Source organism: Papaver somniferum, chromosome 4, assembly GCF_003573695.1.
Source record: "Papaver somniferum cultivar HN1 chromosome 4, ASM357369v1, whole genome shotgun sequence".
In the NCBI taxonomy this organism is placed as follows: Eukaryota; Viridiplantae; Streptophyta; class Magnoliopsida; order Ranunculales; family Papaveraceae; genus Papaver; species Papaver somniferum.
The window spans coordinates 150,656,423-150,681,889 of NC_039361.1; the positions used below are offsets into that span (position 1 = coordinate 150,656,423).

Consider the following 25,467-nt stretch of genomic DNA (forward strand, 5'->3'; position numbering starts at 1 on the left):
AATGTATGGAGATCCTGGTTATGATCAGTCGAGAGATGATACATGGATCACGCGGTAACCATATCCGTATAATCAAAATGCTTGGACAAATTGTTTTTCGAATTTCGTAACGATTTGTTTTATTCATTTGATATTTCGAGCTGAGTTTAACTCGCTCACATATTTCTCGAAATATGTGTTGGTAAGCTTTCACTTTAACCAAGTTCATCTTTTATTCTTGGCGAAAGTCAAAAGATGATCATATGAAATTCACCTGGTAACATCTTACATGATTTATGTGAGACAGTCATTTGATGTAGACTTGGAATGTTTCGTATTGATCTATTGATCACTTGAAAATTGCTTTGAAGCTAATAGTTTGTGTGAGACAGCTATTCCCGTCTTCTAAAAATGTTTCAAAGATTAAGATGGAGTTTAGAACAATTAACCATTGATTGGATATAGTACAGTATGTGTACTTGTATGCTAACTGTTGCATGTTACTCGAAGTCCGGGAACCATAGTATGCATACCCGTATGTGTACTGGTTTAACAGTTGAAGTCCGAGAACTTAGTATGCATACCCGTATGCGTACTGGCTTAACATCTCAAGTCCTGGAAATTATTATGCGTACTCGTTTGCATACTAATTCAACTGAGTTCGGCCGTGAATGCCAGTATGCGTACCCGTTTGCATACTGGCAGACAGACCAAGTCCGAAGCTCTAAGTATGCGTACCCGTTTGCATACTTGAGCTGGTTAAGTTCTAAAATCGGTTATTAGTGAACAAATACATTTATATAATAAGGAATATTTTGCAAACCGTGGCTATAATGTTCATGAATTGATTCTAGTGAATAAAAATCGATTTTGCTTCAATTTTGTCTTGTATACTTCTATGAGAATATAAACAATTGAACAAATCTATAACTAGTTTTATTTGAGTCATTTGAACTAGTTGTGATAAAGATGAACAAGGTTGATATGAAAGTTTTCATATGACTAACTTCGGTTAACTATTGTTGATCCAACCAAGTGTACATGTTTAGGTACGGTTACCTATATCTAAATGAAGGCACATTTCATTTGTGTATAACAAGTTAAGTTCAATCCAACGGTTGAAAGATATTAGCTTGAATCTAATCAGGTTTTCATCTAACGATGGATATTGAATGCTTTGTTACCAAGGTAACATTGATTGCAAACCCTGATTTGAAAACTATATAAGGGAGAACTCTAGCAACTGGGAAACCTAAACCCCACACCTTCTGTGTGATACTATTTGTGACTAGAGTCAATTCTCCTTTAACCTAGGTTTTTCTAAAACCATTAGTTAACGACTTAAAGAATTCATTGGGATTCTGAAGCCAGGCCTAACTATTTTCTCTGTAGTTGCGTGTTTTGATCTTACTTTTGTCTACCGTATTAAGTACTATATTCTCTAAGATTTGCTCAAGATTCAATCTCCGATAGGTAAGATAAAAAGTAGTCACAGACATCTTCGTCTCATCGTTTTTGATTCCACAATATCTTGTTTCGCTACCATACGATTAAGATTATTGTGTGGTGATTGATATTACTAGGAGGTTCTTCGAGAATATAAGTCTGGTGTATCAATTGGTTTCTGTTCACCTTGATTTATCAAAAGACGGAATAAAAACTCGTAGGTATTTCTGTCGGAGACAGATTTATCTATTCAATAGACTTTTCTGTGTGAGACGGATTTTTTTATCAAGTCTTTGACTTTGGGTCGTAGCAACTCTTAGTTGTGGGTGAGATCAGCTAAGGTAATCAAGTGCATGAGTAGAGTCCAGTTGGGATTCAGAGGCGTAAGAAACGCGACTGTACCTTAATCAGTGTGGGATTGGTTAGGGCTCAACTACATTCCAGTCCGAAGTTAACTTGTAGTAGGCTAGAGTCTGTAGAGGCTTAATACAGTATGGTGTTCAAATCTGGACTAGGTCCCGGGGTTTTTCTGCATTTGCGGTTTCCTCGTTAACAAAATTTCTGGTGTCTGTGTTATTTCTTTTCTGCATTATATTTTTATATAATTGAAATATCACAGGTTGTGCATAGTTCAATCAATTAGATAATCCAACCTTTGGTTGTTGATATAAATTGATTGACGTTTGGATATTGGTCTTTGGTACCATCCAAGTTATTTCTCATATTAATTCGGCTCACAGATTTCTATCTGTTCGATTGCAGATTGATTTGAGAAATTGAGATATTACTCTTGGATGTATTTTCCTTGATTGAGTCTGACTGTATAGTTGATTCTCTTGGAAATATATTGGAGTTAGTCCATACAGATTGCCGAAACGAAATATTAGGTGTGGTTGTTGGATCCCCGCTTTTTCAGTTAACATACACAATCATGGAATGACGTATGAATAATGGGTAATAATTTGATAAGATATTTCATTTTTTCCTATATTTGAACCATACATATCTAACTTATTTCTTTAAAATTTTAGAAAATTGCAGCTCGGTTAGAATATCATCATGATACAGACAAGCAATTTCCTCAAGATGAATACTATGAACTATTGAAAGCAAGTTTTGAGCCCCACAATCCTGATGAATAAGGGAGATTTGAATGTAATATCTTATTTTTATGTTTTCATGCATTATGTGTCAATCAAGTCTTAGACACTACAATCCTGATGCGATTGTATTTGAATGTAGTACTGTACCTTTATGTTTTCACGCATCAGATATTAATAAATCTTCCGCACTACAATCCCGAGTACTGATTTGATTTGAATGTAATATTTTATATCTATGTATTCATGCATCAAATATTAATCAAGTCTTTGACACTACAATCCTAAGTAATGATTATTTGAATGTAATATCTTATCTTTATGTAATCTTGATCAGATGTGAATCAGACCTTGATATGTTGTCTGAAAAGGTGTTAAAGTTAAATATAATTAAAACTGAAATTCCAAAAAGCGAACTACTAGATTACAACTATTAAATAACAATCTAGCTCACTTTTTGTAGTAATCACGGTCACACTTTAGCATGTGCAACAAGCCTTTAAACCCCTAAATGACCCTAGTGTACGGGATTTAGTCTCGTGAGGCTTTACAGAAAATGTACCCAAAAAATCTAGAACAATAACCGTATATATCAATCGTCGACTCCGTCTTCTAGAGGATTACATGGCATAAGTTCTGGGTTAAGATGAATAAATGATTCCTTCATTAATAAGTATTATTCACAATATCCGAAAGGTTTACCGGTTTTCTTAAAGTATTGCCTTATACCAAGTTCATCCTTAACAAAACACAAACATGAACTATTTCTAATTAGATGGAAAAGCAATTCAGGATTAAGAACAGTCAAATGGAAATAAAAACACATATGATGATTTCAACTGTCGTTTCTACACCTCTGCTCATATAATTTTTTTAAAGGATATGAACGTATACTCTTATTTCCTTTTTAACTACAACAACCATGCCTTGTATAATATCCCTGGTTCTTTGTTGTATATTAACAAACTCTTGAGCATAATTTTGATACACCTGCTTCCAAAAGGTAACAACAGGGACTTGTTGTTGTACGACATTAGGTTGTAGTGCCACATTAACCCCAAGCTCTAGTGATTGGCACATTTTTTGTTTGTAAATACAAACTCATACTTATGAAAATATATATTAAGCTGAACCTTAAGAGGAGAACAAGTTGAAAATGTTATGATGTTGGCGTGTAATGTTCTTGTTGAGGAATTTTATTTATAGCTTAGTGCTTTTAAAGTAACCGTTAAAATATAGTCGTTGGACAACAAGTAACCATTAAGGTATAATTGTTGGACAATAGTAACCGTTAAAATATAGTCATTAGACAATAGTTGTTAATGATACCAATCCTTGTTTTTTTGGAAAATTGAACCACTACATAATATCACTATCAGTTTAGTAGTCAAATAGAGATTTGAATTTGAATTTTATTAAAATTTAGTTAACACAACGAACTACTAGATTACAACTCTTGAATAAGAAGCTAGATCACTTTTTGTAGTAATCACGGTTGCACTTAGCATGTGCAACAAGCCTTTAAACCCCTAGGTGACCGCAATGGATGAGTTAAGTCTTGTAAGGGTTTACAGAAAATGTACCCACAAAATCTTGTTGGCTCCATCTTCTGGAGAATTATTGGACCTGATTTTCGGGTTCATATGCATGAAGTTAGCCTTAAAGATTGAGTAGCATTCATAAAATTTAAATTTTGTACGGGTATCCACCTGGTAAACAAATTTGGCCATTTTCGCTTACATAAAACAAACATAAATTCATCGGTTAGAGTTTATCATAAGCTTTTCAAAAGTGTTAACTAATTATCATGATTTACAATAGCCGCAACTGGCATGTCTTGTGGGGTGTAACCATGAATCCTTCTTTGGATCTCAACGTACTTATGTATTGTTCTTTGAATTTTAAAAATCCGAATTTATATACGTTGTCTGTTCTTCAATGACCATTTCCAAATTGTTATTCAATTTTTCTGAACACCATAGTACATTGATCATTTGCAAGGTGTTCTGGTGCTATATTAGGCTGAGTTGCAATAATCACAAAATTCTGGTGATTGCAATATCTTCTTGTACAATATACCCGCTCATAACCATGTTATCTTCACAAAAAATATTTTTAGAGGGGATAAAGATGATATTAGTTTTTAATTTGGTGAGTGTTGTTTGGATAAGAATAACACATTTTATATATTCGTCCAAAATAGACGTTGCAAAGTATCCGTTTTGGAATACCAGTTCAAAAATAACCGTTAGAAAGTGGACGTTAGAAAATAATAGTTAGATAAATAGTTGAGATTTAATGTTCAAAATTGAATTCAATTCATAGAAAAAATAAATATAAACTTTCATATTACTTAGAAATAAGCAAACCACGATAATTTCGACACTACTTAAATGAAAATATAAACTAGAGCCGAACATTACTCAAATAGAAACTGAAATTGAAGCACAACATAACTTGAATTCAAACAATGAAAGTAACCTATTTTAAAATTAAAATCAACCTCAATAACTTAAAACTAACAAACTTTTAATTAGAACCGGAACGGATTTTCTTGTGACGAAGATGATGATTGGGGAGGTTGATGCATACCCATTTGCTTAGCTGAAATGACTTTCTGTTTTAGATCAAAGTATATTCTTGCATTTGCATTATTTTCCTTTCCCCCCTCTCTTGATTTTATGCAATTTATTGTTGTGTTGTTGCTAGCAACCTTTCCGTAAATTCTTTTTATTGTTGCTGACGAGGTGCGACTGTCACTCAGGATTTTTTTAGATAATCAACAACTTTAATGCCCGCATCGCTCATTTGGGAATCTTGCGAGGAGGGTGTAGCGGGGTTGCTTGGTTGAGAGTCCCCTTTAGCGACGATGGTCTTTTTAAGAGCGACTTTTAACAGGCATTTATCAATTCTAGTATTAACATTGCTGAATCCACCAAACGACGATCCAGGTATTGTAGTTTGGTTGGTAATTTGAGGATATCTTTTTTGAAAAGGGATATCGTAAGGGATATTAAAATAGTTTGGAAATCGATTTGCAAATGGAGTTTCAACAAATTGGCTTGGAGATGGATTTTGAGAAGTAGGGGATTGACTAGAAAACATATTTGTGATATTATTAGGATTTTGACTAGACAGAGGACACACATCCTGATCCATATCTTCATCTTTATCCTCTACTATATTTCCAGTATCTATAAGCATCTCAAATTCTTCATCGCAAGTAAAGGTTTTCTTGTATATAATGAAATATTCAGTTCTCGCCAATACATCCTACATAAATCTACACGAATCATAAGATATACCGAAATTAAATTATTTACGAACAAAAAATATAACAAGTACGGTGACACATGTTTAGATAACATACTCCGTTATTGAAATCCAAGGCCGGATTGACTGCATTGACTCTTGCAACACATTCAGAAAATTTATCCACTTTTATCTTGATTATGCTAAACCTATTAAAAATATTTTTTATAAAATGGTTATGGATTTCCGCCACAAACTTTTACAAACTTTTCAAATAGTTTTTCATAAAACATAGTAACAATATGATTGTCTTCTATAACAGTGAATCTATTTTTGATTTCGATTTCTCCATTTGAGATTGCAATATTATTTTTTATAAACAAAAGAGATGAACAAGAAAAAAGAACAAACCTTTAAAGTTAAAAAGATAATTTGAGAGATTTGAGTGGAAAAAACAACTTGTAGGAAAGATGATTTGGAGTGATTTGATAACAAAAATAACTTTGTACTTGTAGATACTTTTCTCAGATTTTGAAAAATATCCGTTTGGATCCGACGGCGGAGAAACAAGAGCCATCGAGAATGATGGATGGTTACGATCGGGTGTGAGAGGAGTGAAACCGAGAAAAGGTGAAAACAAATAAATTTTACGGTTTCCGTATAAATGGTTACAAACTGAGTATCTCTTTGAATGGAATAAAGTAAAAATTCACACGAAAACTGATTTCGCTACATTTAAGCGACACGAAAAACATAATACTTAGAGTTCACTTCATCTAAGCTATAACGACGCGAAATCGATCACCATACTGCTTGACACAAGAAAAAAGCTGATTCACGAGCAAGAGTTAGTAGATCTCATTAAGGCCTCCAGTGTAGTGGACTTGTAAGCAAAAGCCCATAAATGACATTTGGCGCGAATCGCATGTTATTGCTTTCTCCGCCAAGGTTTTCTGTTTTATTCCAAGTTTCAATTTTATTAAGAAAAACCCCAGCAACTTCTTCTTTAATTACGGAACCCAAAGAAACACCATTTTTCACACAACGTACTAACATAGCAGTAATTATTCAGAACTTTTTCAACACCTGGATATCAGATTTATACAGAAATCAGAAACTAATTTCACCATCTGTTCTTCATTCTTTGGCCATAACATTATCTTTTCTTTAATCCTAATTAATCCGTCACTCACCCAAAGTAAAAAACAAAACCTCTAGAAAAAAACCAGAATTCAACGCAGTTCTTACAAATGTTAATATTTTTCAGACTCAATTTTTGGAAGGATTCCTTATACTTTTGGAAAATTTTTCTCGGGCATTTCCACGAACACTTTATGAGCTTCTTAAAACCCCTCTTTCTTCAGTATCATCAATTCAAACGTCGATTCTCAACCACCACCACCACCAACAACAAAATCTCTCTCAACCCATTTCTCATTTCCCCAAAATATCCATAATCTAAACCCTAGATTTGGAGCTAAACCCCATTCCTCTGTTTCCTTATTCCTGTGTTTCTCGGTGTCTGGGGACCGAGAGGGTTTAGATAATGGCAGGTGTTTCATCAAGAAAGAAGTTTGTCACAATGGTAGGAGACAACAAGAAGAGAGAAGAAGAAGCAGATGATCATGAGTTGAATCGGTCCAGAACGAGTCATAGACTTCTCACTGCTGAGTTTCGTATTGCAACGAGTTTCGAAGGAACTAATCGAAAGAAACGTAATGCTAGACAAAGAAGAATAACTGTTAATACTAACTTCTGTTTTGGCACTGCTGGTGCTGGTGGCCCTTCTTCATCATCTTCTTCCGGTTCTTCTCCTATTTTGCAAACCAACTCTGAAGCTCAAACGATTCCTTCTTTGACGCGGTCGATTCAACCTTCCTCTGTAACTATCTTAACATTCTCTCTAATTCATTATTATGGGTTTTGATTAATTGCTTAATTACTGTTAATATATGACCAAATAGTTAGATGATGATGTTATTGGGCCTAATGGGTTCTGCTGCTTGGTTTTGATGTATAAATTCTGGCTGGTTATATGTTATGCTGGTTTTCTTGTTGGTTTTGATGTATAAGATAGTTGTTAGATTCAAGAAACCAGTACTTTAAATGTTAAGGTGTTCATTACTTGGTTAGGATTTGGAAAAAAAAAAAGAAAAACTTCGTCCAATAGTAGGCCTAGGTCTTGGTTCTCAAACTCTAGTGATCAATGTTTTCTGCACTTAACCAGGTTGAAACCACCACTGTCTAGTACTGAGCTTCTTGTCCGTGGGACCACAGTGGTGATTTGTAAGTTTGTAATGCTGTATTAGGTAAAGAGGGGGAATCATCTTGGTGTCGGTTGTAATACTGTCAAATGGCGATAAATGACATCTGACAACGGTGTCGTATTGTCATTTTTAGAAATATATAGTGCTCTTGTTTTTTCCGGAATGTTTGTCGTGTTTTGATCTTCATTATTAGACAGATTATTGGGTATGTCTGTCGACCGTTGTATTGATTGTAGTCGGATCTGTTTCATTACCACCACCATTTGCGTAACAGTCAGCACTCATATGTCACAATAGGTCCCAAGTATAATCAATGCTAGTTCATCTCTTTGTATATTAGATGATTGCTGTTTTTTCCTTTCGTAGAGAAAAAATCGTTTAATTGAATGATTATTGTTTTGTCGTATTTTCGTATTCTCTTACAAGAACCATTTAATTTTTGTAGGAGGTGGAAGTAAGGAGGTTGAGATTTCTTCTCCAGAAGGAACTTAGGCATAGTGACGTGAGTTCACTTGGGAGAATAGTACTTCCAAAGGTTTGTTGTCAAACTTTTCATCTAGATTTTACGTTTATTAAAGGAATCCATCGAAGTTTTAATCTAACATGCTCATTAAGATTGAGATATAGTTTTAGACTTCTACCAGTCAGTAAGCTGATGATGTACTAAACAAGAAGACTTAGAGAAGGCTAACTTAAGCGGGTTAACGTAGATCACATCCTGATATTTCTTCTTGCTAACTTGTTACTAATTATTACCGTAATAATGCAATTGAGCTCTTTTATACCATGACTACTACTATTATCTAGTACTGGAATCTTGATAATGAATTGTTTTTCAGAAAGCAGCGGAAACATACCTCCCTAAGCTTAATATCAAGGACGGGATATTTCTAAGCATGGATGACATTAATGGTCTGCAAGTGTGGAACTTTAAGTACAGGTTTGCACTTAGTTGTTTCTCTACAAGCCAGTTTCGTATGATCTTATTACTGATAGAGGTTCTAGAATATATCGCTGATTTCATGTTGTCATGTCTCTGTCTTATACAGATTTTGGCCTAACAACAACAGCCGCATGTATATTCTTGAAAATACCGGTGAGCTCGATTTGGCCCATACCTCGCTATTAATAACCGTTCTCTGTATTTCTTCTCCTAAGCTCGGGTTTAATTCAGTTTACGTGTCTTGTATATTCTCAGGAGAGTTCGTGAGATTTCATGACTTACGAATTGGAGATTATATGATGTTGTACATAGATGATCAAAGCCAAAAATTTGTAATACCTTGAGATCTTCTGCTCTTTGATTTATTATTTTCTTGAATATATCTTTGTCGCTCTCTCGATGACTAACTACGTAGATTTTCTTTTATTGTTTTGGCAGATCATTCGTGGTAGAAAGGCTTCGGATCATGATATATACTCTGACTATAGAAGGAATGGCTTTGACAGTAGTAACTTTCAGTTTTCTCTGGATTCGGAAGTAAATAAATCAAACTACTTTTATGTAAATTGCCCAACAATAGATGAGATGGGTATGTCGTACTTCTTCAACGACACAATTCCAGATCATTTTCCTCTGGAAGTTCCAGGTGCAACATTGCCAAATTTTCAAAGCCTTGAACCAGTTACAGGTTTTGGATCTGTGGATAACCTGTCTCTTGATGACTTCCCTTGACATTTCATCTCCTTCGATTTTCATGGTAGCATTAGAACAGTAGGTAAAGTCATAAGTATGAAAATGACAAGGTTCCTTCCTTCATGACCAGACTTTTAAGCTTATATAATTGTATATTTTGTTCATCTCTGTTTATGGGACTGGATATGTATCTTATCTTGTGTTTCTTTCTAGCCTCATGTTTAATAAAACAGTAGGAACTCATCAAGACATATTATGTATTTTTGACGCGTCTTTTTCTTGTGTTTTTTTTTGGTCTCGTGTGTTTAATAAAACAATAGGGACTCTTCAAGACATGATATAGCTAAGATTTCTGTAAACAGCAGTTTTGTCTGACAAGGTAACTTCCTTTTAACTCGTCGTAGTAGAGGATCAATTGCAGACTACTCTCAAATGTTCCGCCAAAGCCCAAAAGTATCTTGGATGCTGTGGGCTGCAAGTCATAATTCAGTACCGACAATGTTGATGCTTTAGGCACGGGGTATTGAGGTGTAGATGCAAGTTTTGTAATGTTGAACTTGGGACTTCTTTTGGTGCTGGATTTGGAGTTATTTCTTGCGAATTTTCCAAGTTAAATGGGTTTTTTCAAATTCTTTTTAACAAAACTTTATAGCTTGGCATAAGAATAATTTTGCAAGGAAGAATAAGGAGACGTAGGAAATACTATTTAGTCCTAGAAATAATATATTAGAGAGAGTCTAGTCCAGTTGACTTAGTCATGTGTCTATTTGGTCCTTTTTGGAAAAATATATTACTATTTGGTCTTAAAAATTATGGTTTGGTCATAGGGTGATGTCATGGATGATGTAATTGTCATCTAGTAGTGGCAGAAATACGCTTTTGGGGACCATTACATCATCCATGACGTCACCCTAGGGATTTGTACTCAATTATTAGGAGAGAAAAAATCATTTTCAGATTTACTTTCTCTCACCTCCATATTTCAAGATCTAGTTTCTCTCTCTCTCTTCTTCTTCTTCTGCGGCTCCATAAAAGATGAAGATTTGTGTGAGTTATAGGGTTTTGATTTTGCAGAGATGATGAAGACGATTTTGCAGAGATGATAAAGAAGATGAACAAGATTTTTTGCGACGAAGATTTTTTGTTTTCTCTCTGTTTTGATGTTCCCGCGGTTGAAGATGATGATGAACACGATGAAGATGATGATGACGATGATAGATTTATGTGTTAAAGATGACGATGACGATGATTTTAATTTTGATGTTGATGATCTTGATTTTTGACGTTGAAGATCTTGTTTTCGATGTTTGTTGCTCGTGTTAAAGATGAAGATCTGCTGCTATTGAAGACGATGATGTTTTGTTGCTGTTGAAGACGACGAAGATGATGAAGATGATGATGCTGCAGTTCATTCCATAAATGAACTCTGTTTTTTTAGGTTTTTATATGGCGTTCATTTCTGGAATGAACTCTGATTTTTTAGGTTTTTATATGGAGTTCATTTCTGGAATGAACTTTGTTTTTTTTTTAGGTTTTTATATGGAGTTCATTTCTGGAATGAACTCTGTTTTTTTTTAGGTTTTTGAATGGAGTTCATTTCTGGAATGAACTCTGTTTTTTTTTAGGTTTTCATATGGAGTTCATTTCTGGAATGAACTCTGGTTTTTTAGGTTTTTATATGGAGTTCATTTCTGGAATGAACTCTGGTTTATATAGGTGATTTCTGAAAAAATAAGTAGAAATTAACAGGAGTTCATTTTGAAGAATGAACTGCTACAAAAAAATAAGTAGAAATTAACACGTAAGGGTACATTTGTCCATTTAATATTTTTAAATAATTATGCACCAAACAGTAAAGGCGTTTTCCCAAAGGACCAAACTGACTTGCGACCACCTAAAAAAGGACCAAACGATATTTTTCCTTAGGGAAATTTGGAATTTCTTGCCTTTTATTGTATGCAGGTTCCGTTCTTTCGATGGAGAGGTTAATATTATAAATTGAGTAGTACAAAGGGTTTACAATTTCTAACTTGTGAAAACATTATATAAAATGCAGGTGCCACTGTAGTACAATAGTAAAGTCACTGGGTGATGATACCAGTGACCAGAGTTCGAAACTCGCCAACATTAAATTCTTTACCGATAAAAAACAAGCATTTGTAAAATACTCAGACTTCTAAACTCTTTTTGCTGCAAATGAATTGATATAAGTTTAAGATTGTCAATCCCCGTTGCCTTTGACATTGAGTTCTTTATTTTATTAAGTTTTATGTTAATACCTTAATAAATTGAACTTGTACTTGAGGAAGCTCTTCTAAAACTGTCATAGCCTCTGCATTTGAATTTTCTGCTTTCCACCTGATATCTTTGTTATTTTTTTTTAATTATATACGATAGTAGCTTGCAATATGTTACTATGGATACACTTGATAACACGTATTCAGTTAGCCAGTTTCTTGCCTTTAACAAGGTTTTTGATTCTGCTTGGAGCGTCGAAGAAGCCCAAGCCGAACCTGCTGAAGTATGCATAAATGATCATGATCTACGGAATAAAGACCGAAAGCAAATCCCGTGGATAAAACTTTTTCCTTGAAAGACGCTTCAGTAAATATTATACAATCTGAATAAGATAATAAAGGTTTAGTTGTTTTTACCAGCTGAGTATGAGGATCCAGTTGCATAACCAGGGATAAAGTGCAAATACTTCTTAATTTGTTCTGTCAGGATGGTCCGAATTGGAGTAAATTTTTTCCGAAAATCACTGAACACATGTGTTTCCAAGCGAACTACAAAATGGTCGCAATTTTGGCTTCATATTGCGATTATTCATATTCATAGATCTAATTTTTTAAACCCATTTACTTATCGAATCCCTGCAAATATTGATATTAACCGAGTCAAGAAAGCAACCAAACTAAATAGTTCATGAAAAGAAAAATGTCTAAAAGGATAATTTTTTTAGATGCAAACTCTGGAGAGATAGCCGACACATGAGATGCTAGCTTGTTAGAAGTAGGGAGAGCCTTATGAACTAGTTTCTACATGAATAATATAATCCTCATAGAAATTGGGTTTTCCATAGCCCTTTCCAAGTAAATTAAGTAATGTGGACAGATTACGGGTTGCCCTTTCCATAGCCTTCTGAGATGTTGTTATGCTGACCCTCCATCAAACTCTTAACCGCAGACTCGTACTCTACTATGATAAAATGAGTGATAAACTTTGTTCTTGATAGCTATGATAAATTGAGTGATAAACTTTGTTCTTGATAGCTAACGAACCAAAGAGAGAATAGAATATGAATTCCACTACTAGCAAGAATCCCTCGTCAAAGAAGTGGATAATGGAGAATCGAGATTAACGGGGATCATTATTTTGGGGCCCTTGATTTATATTTTTTTTTTTCTGAATCACATTTTTCATTAAAAGAAGGACTAAAAAGTCAGGCTAAACTTACAGGACAGACAAAAACAAAAAGAGAAAGATACAAGACTAGCAAAGAACAAGAAACCAAACCCCAGCCCAAACAGAAAAGAAAAGGAAGCCCAACAACAACCTAAACAAAAGAGATGACTAAAAAGCACTCAGACTTGACATTCAGATTTTGAAAAATTCAATCACCTTACTGTCATAGCTATTACTCTATCTGGTGCCATTCACCCTGTATTTTCCTTCATTGACTGTCTGCTAAATTTTACTCTTGAAGCACATGAAATTAGGTTTCTTCTCATCAAATAGTTTTGCATTCCTCTGGAACCATAAATCCTTCATGATGGCACAAGCTACTATCATACATAACTGCTTTACTAAAGGGCTTTTAACTTTGGAAGCATTACAAACATCCTCAAAAGAACAAGGGATACCAAATCCAAACACTGTATTAAGCCACTTCCACACCTCAATGCTGAATTGACATTCCCATAAAGTATGATGCATACTGTCCTGTCCTGCAAAGCAAATGCAACATACTGATACCATATCATAACCCCTACTCCTCATTATTTTATCATCCACATACACTCCTTGCATCAACTTCCAGACATTGTAAACAATACTAGGATGAATGAGAGATTTCCAAAAAAATTTAGTCCAAGACAATGCAACTTCTCTGTCTCTTATTTTCTCAACAACATCTGTTGTTGAAAACTTTCCATCTTTACCTGCAATCCACATCCTCTTATCAATGCCCCCAATTATTACTGTGCAGATGAAATGAATTGCTGTAACTCAGCAGGAATCCTCCAATCCCCTTCATATATCAAATATTGTACCTTTATTCCAATATTTTCCTTAACATAATCAGTATAACCCATTGTGCTGATTAATGAAACACCACCATACCAAATATCAAACCACACAGAAATTGATGCTCCATTACCCACATTCACCTTATATCTTCTTGTAAAACATTCCAAGCCCATTTCAGACCATTCCATACTGAAGATTGCTTCCAGCAAGTACTCCATTGCCCATACTTATTTTGAAATTTGGCAGCAAAAAATAAGGCCCATTCTTGATCAGAATTAAGTATCTTCCATAACATCTTTATTAATAGTGATCTATTTATCACTTCCAACCTTTTAATACCAAGACCCCCTTCTTCATAAGGTTTACATACCCTCTTCCATGAGATTGTTTTAAATTTCCTCTTCTCTCCATAACCGGTCCACAAAAAGTTTCTAATTATTTTTCACAAACTTTAAGAATAGAAGCAGGCCACTTGTATACTGACATATTATAGATAGGTAGACTGCATAAAACTGATTTAACAAGAATCAATCTATCTTTAAATGAGAGCATATTACCTTTCCAAGAAGCCAATTTCCTATGAAGTAGTTCAACAATAGGCCAAACCATTACTGAAGTTATCCTCCTTGGAGCAAGTAACACTCCCAGATACTTATCTGGAATTTTTGCAACCTCCATGTTGACAAGATCACTAATAAATTTCTTCCTTTGTGAGGTAGTTCCATCCACACAAAGCTTACTTTTAAGATTATTAATTATTTGACCAGAACTTGCTTGATAACAATCTAGGAGCTTTAAAAGGTTTGTAATACTCTTTTTTCCTCCATTACTGAAGATAAAAACATCATCTGCAAAAAACAGATGAGTTGGATGAACACCTTTTTTTGTTACCATTGGTTGCATCTTACCCTTCTCCACTAAAGCTGAGATATTTCTGCTCAAAACATCCTCCATTAACACAAACAAAATTGGAGATATGGGTCTCCCTGCCTTAATCCCCTCTCAACTTGAAAAAAACCACATGGACCACCATTGACCATCACTGAAATTCTTGCTGATCTGAATAGAGTAATCAACCATTCACACCAAGCTGAGGAAAATCCATATTTCCTTATAACTTTAATTAGGAACTCCCAACTAACTGTATCATAGGCTTGGGAAATATCAAGCTTGATTCCAACATTTCCTCCTCTTCTTTTAAATTTCATTTCATTCACAAGTTCAGATGCCAGCATTACTTGTTCATGAATGCTTCTCCCATGAACATAAGCAGCCTGCTGAGAAGATATTAACTTCTTCATTAACCCACACATCCTACTGGTGATCAACTTTGTGAAGATTTTAAAAACCACATTACTTAAGCCAGTTGGCCTAAACTGATTTGCAGCTTTTGCACCTTGATTTTTAGGCAATAAGACTAAGAAACTTGAATTCATTCCTTTGGGTATAAATTTCCTCCTCCAAGAGAATTGAATAGCATCAACTAAGTCAGTTTTGATTATATCCCAACAGCTTCTGTAAAATATGCCTGAAAAACCATCTGGTCCAGGAGCACTTTCTGGATCCATTTCAAACACAATTTTCTTTATCTCTTCTTCATCAGGAATTGCATCCAATTTAACTTGATCTTACTCATCAATAACCTTTGGTATCACCTCTAAAAATGTATCATCAATATCCACAGGTTGGAATTCAAATTTTTTCTGAAAATATTTAACCAAAAAATCTGCAATTTGAGTCTGATCAGCAATCACATTTCCTTCATTGTCTTCCAACTCACTAATCATGTTTTTAGCATTTCTAATCTTCATATTAGTGTGAAAGAAACTTGTATTAGCTCATCCTTCTTTAATCCATTTAACCCTGGATTTTTTCCTTAATAAAGTATTTTCTTGAGCTTCTCTACTAGCATGATCATTTTGAGCTTTTACTAATTCTTGAAGAGCCTCCTCATCAAATGGATTACTATATGAAATTTGAGTATCCAATTTAACTCTATCTTCATCTTCTTTTATTTTGACATGAACATTTCCAAACACCTGCCAATTCCAATCATTTAAAACCTTATTTAAATTCTTCAATTTTTGTAGAAACCGAAAAGCAGGATCACCAACTACTGAATTTGCCCAACAATCTGCAACTACATTCAAGAAATTAGGATGACTAAGCCACATTTTCTGAAATATTCTTGGAACATTTTGAGGTTTTGGAATGCTTGCACATCCACCTAGTAGAGGAGCATGATCTGACACTATTCTCATACCAACTTTATACCCCCAATCCCCATACAATTGTATCCATTTTTGATTAAAAACTACTCTGTCTAAAGTACACAAAATTCTCTTACTTCCTTGTTGTCTATTAGACCATGTATAATTCAACCCATTTTTAGGAGCTTGGATTAACTCACACTGATTTAAGCAGTCACTGACTTCTAAAATTGAATTTCTGTTAGGAGATTTATCACCAATTTTCTCATCTTGAGATAAAATTGCATTAAAGTCCCCAAGTATAATCCATGGTTTGTTTAAATCACTTATTAGCTTCATTTCAGACCATAAGAACCTTCTTTGAACCAAATTAACATGAGCATGTACTCCAGAAACTAACACATCACCAACAGAAACTGTAATCATTTGGCTTGATACTGAAATAACTTGTGGCTGAGATATACATTTATTCCAAAATAACCACATATTTCCCTTTCTCCCATTGCTAGAATTATGAATCACCATTTTTTCCATTTCTGGAAGATTTAATTTTTGACAAAAAGAAGTACCACAAAAAACCTTTGGTTCAGCAATCCAAACCAATGCAAGACTAAAATTCTTAACTAAAGATCTAAGTTTCTCCTGAGCCCTTAATCTTCTAAGGCCCATGAGATACCAGAACATTATCTTCATTGTTTGGTGGGAGGGTTTCTGGTACACCCTTTACCAGAATTTTTTCTAAATTTATATTTGTTATTTAAAGGAGCTTTAGGAGATACCTTTGATTGATTAGCAGGACTGGCAGCAGTAGATGCACTAGCATTAGAAGTAACCATTTTCTTCTCTAATACATTGGCCCAAGAAGTAATTTGCACTGGCACATTAACAATTGTTCCATTTGTTCCATCCACAAATTTGATAATATTCACATCTTCATTCTGCACAACCTCTACTACTTTAGGAACTTCCTGTATTATTGCTTCTGGAATACAACCATTTTCCACATTCTTTAAAGGACTGAATTTAACTTGTTGAACCCCATTTGTTTCACCTGTATTACTAACACTTACTGGCTCTTGGAAGATATTAACTGTTACTTATGGAAATCCACATTTTCTTCATTTTCAAGAGGGCTGAACTTACTTCTATGTGTAAAAAAATTCTCCAATTGATTTTGCAACTTGTACTGTTTCTTGAATAGTTTCTACTATTGAATCACTTACTGCCAAAGGATCAGAAATGTCAAATGGCACTGGAATATGCTTTTCCTTTGGAGTCTGAACCTAATTAACATTTTGCTTCCCCTTTGGAGTCTGAACCTGATTAACATTTGGAGTCTGAACCTGATTAACATTTTGAGTATCAAACCTTCTTTGCTTCTCAAAATTACACTCAGAGTTTAAATGTCCTACAATTTTACAATGAGAGCAGAACTTTGGACAATCTGGAATCAGGACATCCTGAAAGAAACCCCCATATTTAGTTCCAATCCATACTTTACTAGGAATATATTGAGCAAAATCAATTTCCACCAATACATTAGCATAATAACCAACTTCACAATTTGCAGTAGCATTATCAATTTTGATTGAAGTCCCAATTTCTTGATAGATATTGAACAATATTTTCTCACTCCAAAATTCCAGACCCAAACCTGGAAAACGAACCCACACCATTGATTTTGAACTTCTTTGACTTGCTGGTCTGAAATTTGAACTCCATTTTCTAATCTGAAGAACTTGATTTAAAACCTCCCACCTCTGAGATTTAATATACTGATTATCCTGAGCATTATCTAACTTGATAGTAAAAAACCTCTTCCTAAAGGAATCAGTTTACAGTCACCCACCAATTTCTATTGCTTTTTTAAAATTACTGAAGCATCAATAAACTTTAGTTTCTGTAAATCAAGCCTCCCAATCAAAGGAAATCTCCAAGGATTTAAGCTTTCTTCAAACAAATCATCAGGCAACTCAATTGAAGGAATTTTCATATTTTTTTTAGAACTCAACATATTCATATTAGACTTATTATGATCAATCGAAGTGTTTTTAGAACCAGAATCCATTAATAGCACTTCAATTAATACACTTCAATCATTGTTAATCGAAAACTAGAAACGAAAACCAAAAAAAAAAACACCTGAATTACTAATCTGAAGCGCTGAAAACGAGATCTGCGAAGAAGAAAATATGGAAAAAGTCGCTGATTCATGGAACGATATTCGCCAGCAACCACCTTAGCCGTAAGCGCCAGCAGCCAATTGACCCTTGATTTATAAGGAAATTGTAAATGTTGTTTTTAGAAAAAGAGCTCGATGGATGGTGCTTCCATCTAATTCATATGATCTTTTTTTGAGGCGATATTGACAAGATTTTTCTTTTTGTTTCACAGGAGAAAAATTTATCTAGCTTCGAGTTGTCCCATGTTCCTTTTGGATCGACCCAATCTTGGACCCTTTGCGGGATTGTTCTTTTTTATCCGAAGGTCTGGATTATGTCTGAGTTAGGTATTCGCTTGTCTTCCAAATTTTTTTTATTAGCTTCATATTTCACTTGCCAAAAGAAATTATTCTTGATTTGGTTTAAACCTTTTTGGATACTTCTTCAGATCCAAGATAAGTTTGAAAATCTGGATGATTCGAGAGGATGAAAATTCAGATAATATTTGGCTTTTGGAAGTTCAGCTCATAAGTTATGAGGTTCCAAGACTAATTGACTAGCCGGTTTTGTTAGGAGAGCTATATTGAATTTGTGGGGAGTTTTGATTCTCATCCCTCCTTGATATCCAAGACTTGAAAATATTGGCCCATGCTTTTATATAACCCACCTTTCCTTTTGAATCATCTTTATTTCCACCAGAAATCTCTTTGAATGCGATGTAGTTGACCTAACGTGGCTTTATGAGGAATACTACATTTGGTAAGTTCGAAACATTTGAAGAATAGATTGGATAAGCACTGTACCACCGATCTTAGAAATAAGTTTTGTTTTCTAGCCTTATAAGGTTCAATAATATTTCTGAAGAGGGGGCTCAAAGTTTTATTTTCTGTTTTTTCCAAAAAGAAAGGGGTACCAAAATACCTATCTTTTTTTGTTATCAGTAGAATTTTTATTATTTTATCATGTTTGGGATGAAGCCTGTGACTAAAGTAAATTTCAGATCCAAAGGTTGGATTTCCCAATTGATCGATTCAATGCACAACCTGTGATATTTTAATTATATAAAAATATAATGCGGAAAAGAAATAACATAGACACCAGAAGTTTTGTTAACGAGGAAACCGCAAATGCAGAAAAAACCCGGGACCTAGTCCAGTTTTGAACACCACACCGTATTAAGCCGTTACAGACACTAGTTTAAGAAGGGTATCATACTAATCTAAGAAGGGTTTCTCTCTGCGAATCGGAGCGATCAACTCAGTGGAAAAATCATTCTGACTCAGGTAGTTTTTTTCTTCTTTCTTCGATTTATGTTCCTCCTGTGTGATTAATTCAGGTGTTTCTAGGACAATATTGATGATTGGTGGTAAATTATTTTTTGATTTGGAGCAATAAATGGTTGATAAGTCTTTGAATTCTACTAAAAATTTATCAAAAAATGAATCTAGGTTTAAGTCAAAAAACTTAGAACTAAATCTGGAGGAAAATTTAGTTAAAAATTTAGTTAATATGGATAAGCCTGATTCTCCATCCTTGTTTATCCCGGATGATATCATTGATAATTGTGTGGATGAATGGAAGTTTAGCTTGATTGGTAGATTAGATTTAGTCAAATTGAAATTTGATGTTGCAGAAGCCTCTTTAAGAAAACAATGGAGTATAAAGGGTAATCTTCAGCTTATTCCCTTGGGAAAAGGTTTTTTTATAATCAAATTATCAAATCTAGAAGATAGAAAATACATTTGGCAGGGTCACTGGATAGTTGAAAATCAAGATCTGAAAATAAGAAAATGAGAACCAAATTTATATCCAGATACACAAAAATCTTCTTCTGCTTTTGTTTGGGTTTTCTTTCCTGGGTTGAGTATTGAATATTGGAAGGAAGATATCCTTTTACAATTGGGAAACAAGATAGGAAGAGCAATTAGAGTTGATCCTTCTACTTTGAATAGAGTCAGTGGATATTATGCTAGTGTCTTAGTTGAAGTGGACTTAGCAAATTTTATTCCTAGTAAAATTGTTATGGAATCAAAATATGGTAAGTTTGAGCAAGTAATCCAAATTCCAAAGCTTCCCAAATATTGTATTCATTGCAAGAATATTGGACATCATGTAGCTGAATGTAAATTTAAAAGGAATGAACAATCTCAAGTTCCTCCAGTTCAGCAAAAGAAAGTTTGGAGACATAAGGTCAAACCAGTTCAAGTTCCCAATCCTGTAGGTTTGGATATTGTAATACTCATACTGAGAAACTTTTAGAAACTCCAAAATCTGTTTGCCAGGTTGAGGAGATTTTAAGTGATGATAATATTGTAGGTGATGTTGTTTTGCCTAATTTCCCTTCAGCAAGAGCTTCATCTTCAGGTAGCTTTCACATTTTACAGGATAATACTGAGGAGTTCCCTGGTGTCATTGATTCTCTGAAAGATTTCCCATCTCTTCCAGTTCAAAATATTCTCAGTATTAGTTCAAGTGCTCCTTCAATTAATAATATGGTTAATATCCTTCATTCAGCTGTCAAAGAACTAGAAGTTTCTTCAGTTTCTCAACCAAAAGCAACAAAATAAGTTTTAAAGGTTGATCTTAAAAATAAATCAAAATTTCAGAAGCCAACTAGAAATGTCACCACTAGATAACAAGCTGCTCAGTTCAATACAACTGGAGAGAGAGTTACTGGCAATAAGAATTTATCAGGAGTGAGAAGTCATTCTTCTTCTCAATTTTCTTCTAAATGAGAGTCCTATATTGGAATATCAGAGGCTTAGGAAGATCCAAAGCCAAAGGTAAACTTTATAGTTTAGTTAAAGCTTTTATTCCTACTTTAGTTTGGATTTTTGAACCTAAAATAAGAGTGAAGTATGATTCTTGTTCAAGATTAAGGCTTCCTGGAATGAACAAAAAAATTATTCATAATTCTACTAAATGTAGAAAGGGTAATATATGGATTATGTGGAGTGCTTCAATCAATGATCCAGTGGTAATTTCAAATTTTCCTCAAGCTATTACAGTGGATGTTAGAGGTCATTTAGTAACCGGTGTTCATGCAGCTTCCTTAACTATTCACAGAAGATCTCTGTGGGAGAATTTAGTAAGTATATCATGCTTAAATAAACCCTGGTTGATTATTGGTGATTTTAATTCAGTTCTTAGCATGGAGGAAAAAAGGGGAGGTAGAACTCCTCTGACTTCTGAGAATGTTGGATTTTAATAATTGTATTCAGTCTTATGAAATGATCAAAGCACCAAAAACTGGTTTGGAATACTCTTGGTGTAACAACAAAGTGGGTGTTAAAAGAATCTTGTGTTTGCTTGATATAGCACTATATAATGTTAAGTGGCTTGAAGCTTATCCTAGTCGGGGATACAAAATTGGTACAAGGGGTACTTCAGATCATAGTCCTATCTTTGGTGGAAATGCTAATCTTCCTAAACCTACTAACATTCCTTTTAGGGCTTTGAAGGTTTGGATGACACATGAAAGCTTCAGAAAAGTTATTGAAGATGCTTGGAATACTGAAGTGAGGGGTAATCCTGTTTTTTTTTCTCAACAAACTAAAAAATCTGAAAAAGATAATAAAAGAGTGGAACTGGAATGTTTTGGAGATGTTAAAAAAAACTTACAAGAAGCGGATGAAGAGGTTATGAAAGCTTCTTTAATGTCAGATAGAAATCCTGAAGATATTGTTCTATTAAATCAATTAGTTACTGCAAGAGGTAAACAAGAAGTCATTACTCAACAGAAGCATGAAAAACAAAAAGCTAGAGTGAAGTGGTTAAGAGAAGGTGCTTCTAATACTAAATTCTTTCATGTAAATATGAAAATAAGATAAATTCATAATGCAATAATTGAACTGGAGAATGAAAATGGTGAAATAATAAGTTCTCAACAAGGAATAACTGATATCTTAGTTCATTACTTTGATGACAAGTTCACAGCTAAAGAAGTTAATTTCTCAGAAGATATTTTTGATGTTGTTCCAAGAGTGATTACTGATGAAGACAATGTTAGTTTGGAATCTATTCCTAGTGAAGAGGAAATCAAGAAAGCTGCTTTTGAACTTAATCCTGACAGCTCCCCTGGACCAGATGGTTTTGGAGGATGGTTTTATAGAATGTCATGGGATATCGTTGGTGCAGATTTTGTTAGAGCAATACAATACTGCTGGACAAAGGAGTTTATTCCTGCATGTATGGATTCAAATTTCCTTATGCTTCTACCCAAAGTTAAAAATGCTAGAAAACCAAATCAATTTAGACCCATCGGTCTAATGAATTTCAGTTTCAAAGTCATCACAAAGATTATAACATCAAGATTGATTGCAGTAGTTGATAAAGTTGTGTCTCCTCAGCAAGGGGCTTTTATAAAGGGAAGGAATATCCAAGAGAAGATTGTCTTAGCATCAAAAATGGTTAATGAATTAGAAACAAAGAGAAGAGGTGGAAATGTAGGCCTTAAGTTGGATATATCTCAAGCCTATGATTCACTAATCTGGGATTTCTTGTTTCATACATTAAAAAGTTTTGGTTTTTATGGGAAATTCATCAACTGGATACATATTCTTCTTAACTCAGCAATGATTTCTGTTCTTATCAATGGAGGGCCTGCATGGTATTTCAAGGTTAGAAGAGGATTAAGACAGGGTGATCCCCTCCCCCTTACTTTTTGTTATTGCAGAAGATGTTCTAAGCAGAAAATTAAGCTCAATGGTGTTTCAAGGTCAGCTCATCCCAATGGTTAACAGAAAAAGTGTTCACCCAACCCATATTCTTTTTGCAGATGATATTTTTCTTTTTAGTAATGGTGATAAAAGAAATGTCAACAAACTATTATTACTTCTAGAAAAGTATCAAAAGGCTTCAAGTCAAATGGTGAATTTATCAAAAAGTAAACTTTTTATTGGAGGTACAAGTAACACTAGAAGAATTCAGTTGGCTGAATATTTTAACATGTCTCTTTCAGACTTCCCTGACAGATATCTTGGGGTAATGTTAACTCCCGGTAGTATTAGATCTAAACATATTTGGGGTTGTGTGGAGATGTTACAAGAAAATTTAGCAGGATGGAAAGGGAAGCTGCTTTCGTTCCAGGAAAGGCTAATACTAATGAAGTTTGTTCTCTGCAGCATTCCTATATATAACATGTATGTTTATAAATGGCCAAGAAAGGTTCTTAAAGAATGTGAAAAGATTATTAGAAACTTCCTTTGGTCTGGGGATCCAATTTTAAGAAAACAGTTACACTCAAGTGGGAGAAAGTCTGTTCACCTTTAGCTGAAGGAGGTTTGGGCATTAAACACTTAGAAGATATTAACAAGTCCATGCTAATGAAACTTAGCTGGAAGATTCAAAATATGAATGATGAATGGTCAAGATTTTTTCAGGCAAAATTTCAGGACAAAGATGGGAATCGAATTGAGTATTATAAAAAATCCTCTATTTGGCTAGGTATCAAATGGGTGAATGCTGATGTTTTTGAACACTCAAGATGGCTGATTGGTGATAGAGCTAAAGTTTCAGTCTGGAAAGATAATTGGATTAAAGACAAACCTTTAAGTGCATTACATCCAAATAATTTATTTATTTCTCAAAATCCAGATATGAAAGTGGCTGAAATCATAAGGGATGGAGAGTGGATATCCCACAAAATTTATTGGAGTTCTTTGATATAACTGATTTACCTGCTTTTGACAAAAAAACAAGACAGAAGAATTTGGACAGGGACTACTACTGGTGAATTCACAGTAGCTTCAGCTTATAACTGTATAAGGAAAAAATTTCCAATTCAACATTGGACAAAAACAGTTTGGCACAAAAGTCTTCATCCTAGCATCTCCAGTAATGTGTGGACACTGATGAGAGGAGTAGTCCCAGCAGATGACAAAATGAAGAAGAAAAAGTTTCAGCTGGCCTCAAGATGTCCATTCTAAGAATGCTGAGGAAAACCTTGATCACATACTCTGGTACTGCAATTTCAGTGAAATAATTTGGAGCTGGCTAAGAAGTATCTTCTCTTTCATTAATCCTAAATCTTTTGAAGACATAATTTCTTTAGCAAAGAATAAAAGTCCATCTCTGAAGGAAATTTGGAGGGTAGCAGCTCTAATTACTTTAAGAGAATTATGGTTCCTGAGGAATCAATTGGTCTACGAAGGAAGCATCTTGAATCTGATAGCCCCGAAATTAAGAATAACTCAGTTAATAAAGGACAGTGAAGTTATAATGTCAGCTACCATGTGTAATACTTCATATGACTTGCAGATATTGAAATACTTTTGTTTTAAATGTAGAAGTGTAAAGGCTACAAGAATAACTGAGATTTTCTTCACCTTACCAGTCCCATCTTTTTACCTTATATGCTGTGATGGAACTTCAAGAGGAAATCCTGGTGCAGATGGGTATGGTTTTATCTACAGGAAGGGAGATGATGCATTTGTATTTGCATTGTCAGGGGGCATAGGTGTAGCTACAAATTTCATGGCAGAAGTAATGGCAGTTATTTGTGCAGGAGAATGGGCAATGCAACATTTCATTCACAGGGTATGCTTTAGAACTGATTCAGAAGCAGTAATGTCAGCTTTTCAGTCCAAAAAAATTCCTTGGTGGGTTATTACAAGATGGAACAACATTATTGCACATATCACTGAATGGTATTTTACCCACAGTTTTAGAGAAATCTATCCTTCAGCAGATGCTTTGTCAAAGAGGGGTTCTGACCTTCCCAGTGGAGAGAAGAGAAGCTACAATAATCAACCAAATTTCATAACTTTGGAAGCTCCCGATTGTCCTTACTATAGATTTAGCTAAACATTTGTTTTTGTTGTTACTTCTGTTTTGATTCATTCCCAATCTTGATAAATGAGTGACTTTGTATTCTTTGGTTTATTTTCATTATAAATGAAATTAATATTACCAAGCAAAAAAAAAAAGATACAGATACTAGCCTACTACCAATGAACTTCGGACTGGAATGTAGTTGAGCCCTAATCAATCTCAAACTGATCTAGGAACAATTGCGCTCCTTACATCTCTGAACTCCAGCAGGATTCTACGCACTTGATTCCCTTAGCTGATCTCACCCACAACCAAGAGTTGCTACGACCCAAAGTCGAAGACTTGATAAACAAATATCTCACACAGAGAAGTCTATTGGAATAGACAAATCTGTCT

General features: G+C 34.4%; 5 protein-coding genes across 5 annotated transcripts; 2 read left to right on the plus strand and 3 right to left on the minus strand.

Moving 5' to 3' along the window:
• The first annotated feature begins 6,863 nt into the window (after positions 1-6,863).
• On the plus strand, positions 6,864-9,931 carry LOC113274360 (B3 domain-containing transcription factor FUS3-like). The gene is made up of 6 exons (XM_026523771.1): positions 6,864-7,659; positions 8,490-8,579; positions 8,884-8,984; positions 9,094-9,140; positions 9,243-9,319; positions 9,426-9,931. Exons 1-6 carry the CDS (start codon positions 7,324-7,326, stop codon positions 9,717-9,719), a joined length of 945 nt encoding a protein of 314 aa, XP_026379556.1. The 5' UTR covers positions 6,864-7,323; the 3' UTR covers positions 9,720-9,931.
• Positions 9,932-13,367: 3,436 nt separating this feature from the next.
• LOC113273288 lies at positions 13,368-13,853 on the minus strand. Its single transcript, XM_026523032.1, has one exon. It carries the CDS (start codon positions 13,851-13,853, stop codon positions 13,368-13,370), a length of 486 nt encoding a protein of 161 aa, XP_026378817.1.
• A 1,028-nt stretch (positions 13,854-14,881) lies between these two features.
• LOC113273289 lies at positions 14,882-15,496 on the minus strand. Its single transcript, XM_026523033.1, has one exon. The coding sequence runs from the start codon at positions 15,494-15,496 to the stop codon at positions 14,882-14,884; it is 615 nt and encodes a 204-aa protein (XP_026378818.1).
• Positions 15,497-15,766: 270 nt separating this feature from the next.
• LOC113273290 lies at positions 15,767-17,814 on the minus strand. The gene is made up of 3 exons (XM_026523034.1): positions 17,458-17,814; positions 16,918-17,211; positions 15,767-16,591 (listed from the first exon to the last, which is right to left on the minus strand). The coding sequence occupies exons 1-3, from the start codon at positions 17,812-17,814 to the stop codon at positions 15,767-15,769; spliced, it is 1,476 nt and encodes a 491-aa protein (XP_026378819.1).
• A 3,217-nt stretch (positions 17,815-21,031) lies between these two features.
• On the plus strand, positions 21,032-25,104 carry LOC113273292. The gene is made up of 5 exons (XM_026523035.1): positions 21,032-21,388; positions 21,522-22,109; positions 22,230-22,941; positions 23,261-23,441; positions 24,588-25,104. The coding sequence occupies exons 1-5, from the start codon at positions 21,032-21,034 to the stop codon at positions 25,102-25,104; spliced, it is 2,355 nt and encodes a 784-aa protein (XP_026378820.1).
• The last annotated feature ends 363 nt before the right edge of the window (positions 25,105-25,467 follow it).

Coding starts and splice junctions, on each gene's coding strand:
- LOC113273288 (XM_026523032.1), bottom strand. CDS start 13,853: ATGTGGATTGCAGGTAAAGATGGAAAGTTTTCAACAACAGATGTTGTT.
- LOC113273289 (XM_026523033.1), bottom strand. CDS start 15,496: ATGGATCCAGAAAGTGCTCCTGGACCAGATGGTTTTTCAGGCATATTT.
- LOC113274360 (XM_026523771.1), top strand. CDS start 7,324: ATGGCAGGTGTTTCATCAAGAAAGAAGTTTGTCACAATGGTAGGAGAC. Junction 8,985..9,093: donor GTGTGGAACTTTAAGTACAG/GTTTGCACTTAG, acceptor TGTCTTATACAG/ATTTTGGCCTAACAACAACA. Junction 9,141..9,242: donor GTATATTCTTGAAAATACCG/GTGAGCTCGATT, acceptor GTATATTCTCAG/GAGAGTTCGTGAGATTTCAT.
- LOC113273292 (XM_026523035.1), top strand. CDS start 21,032: ATGAGAGTCCTATATTGGAATATCAGAGGCTTAGGAAGATCCAAAGCC. Junction 22,110..22,229: donor CTAATACTAAATTCTTTCAT/GTAAATATGAAA, acceptor TTTGATGACAAG/TTCACAGCTAAAGAAGTTAA. Junction 23,442..24,587: donor AGCATTCCTATATATAACAT/GTATGTTTATAA, acceptor TTTTAAATGTAG/AAGTGTAAAGGCTACAAGAA.
- LOC113273290 (XM_026523034.1), bottom strand. CDS start 17,814: ATGGTGTGGGTTCGTTTTCCAGGTTTGGGTCTGGAATTTTGGAGTGAG. Junction 17,212..17,457: donor AGACTCCAAATGTTAATCAG/GTTCAGACTCCA, acceptor ATCTTCCAAGAG/CCAGTAAGTGTTAGTAATAC. Junction 16,592..16,917: donor GTCCTGCTAATCAATCAAAG/GTATCTCCTAAA, acceptor TGTATATCTCAG/CCACAAGTTATTTCAGTATC.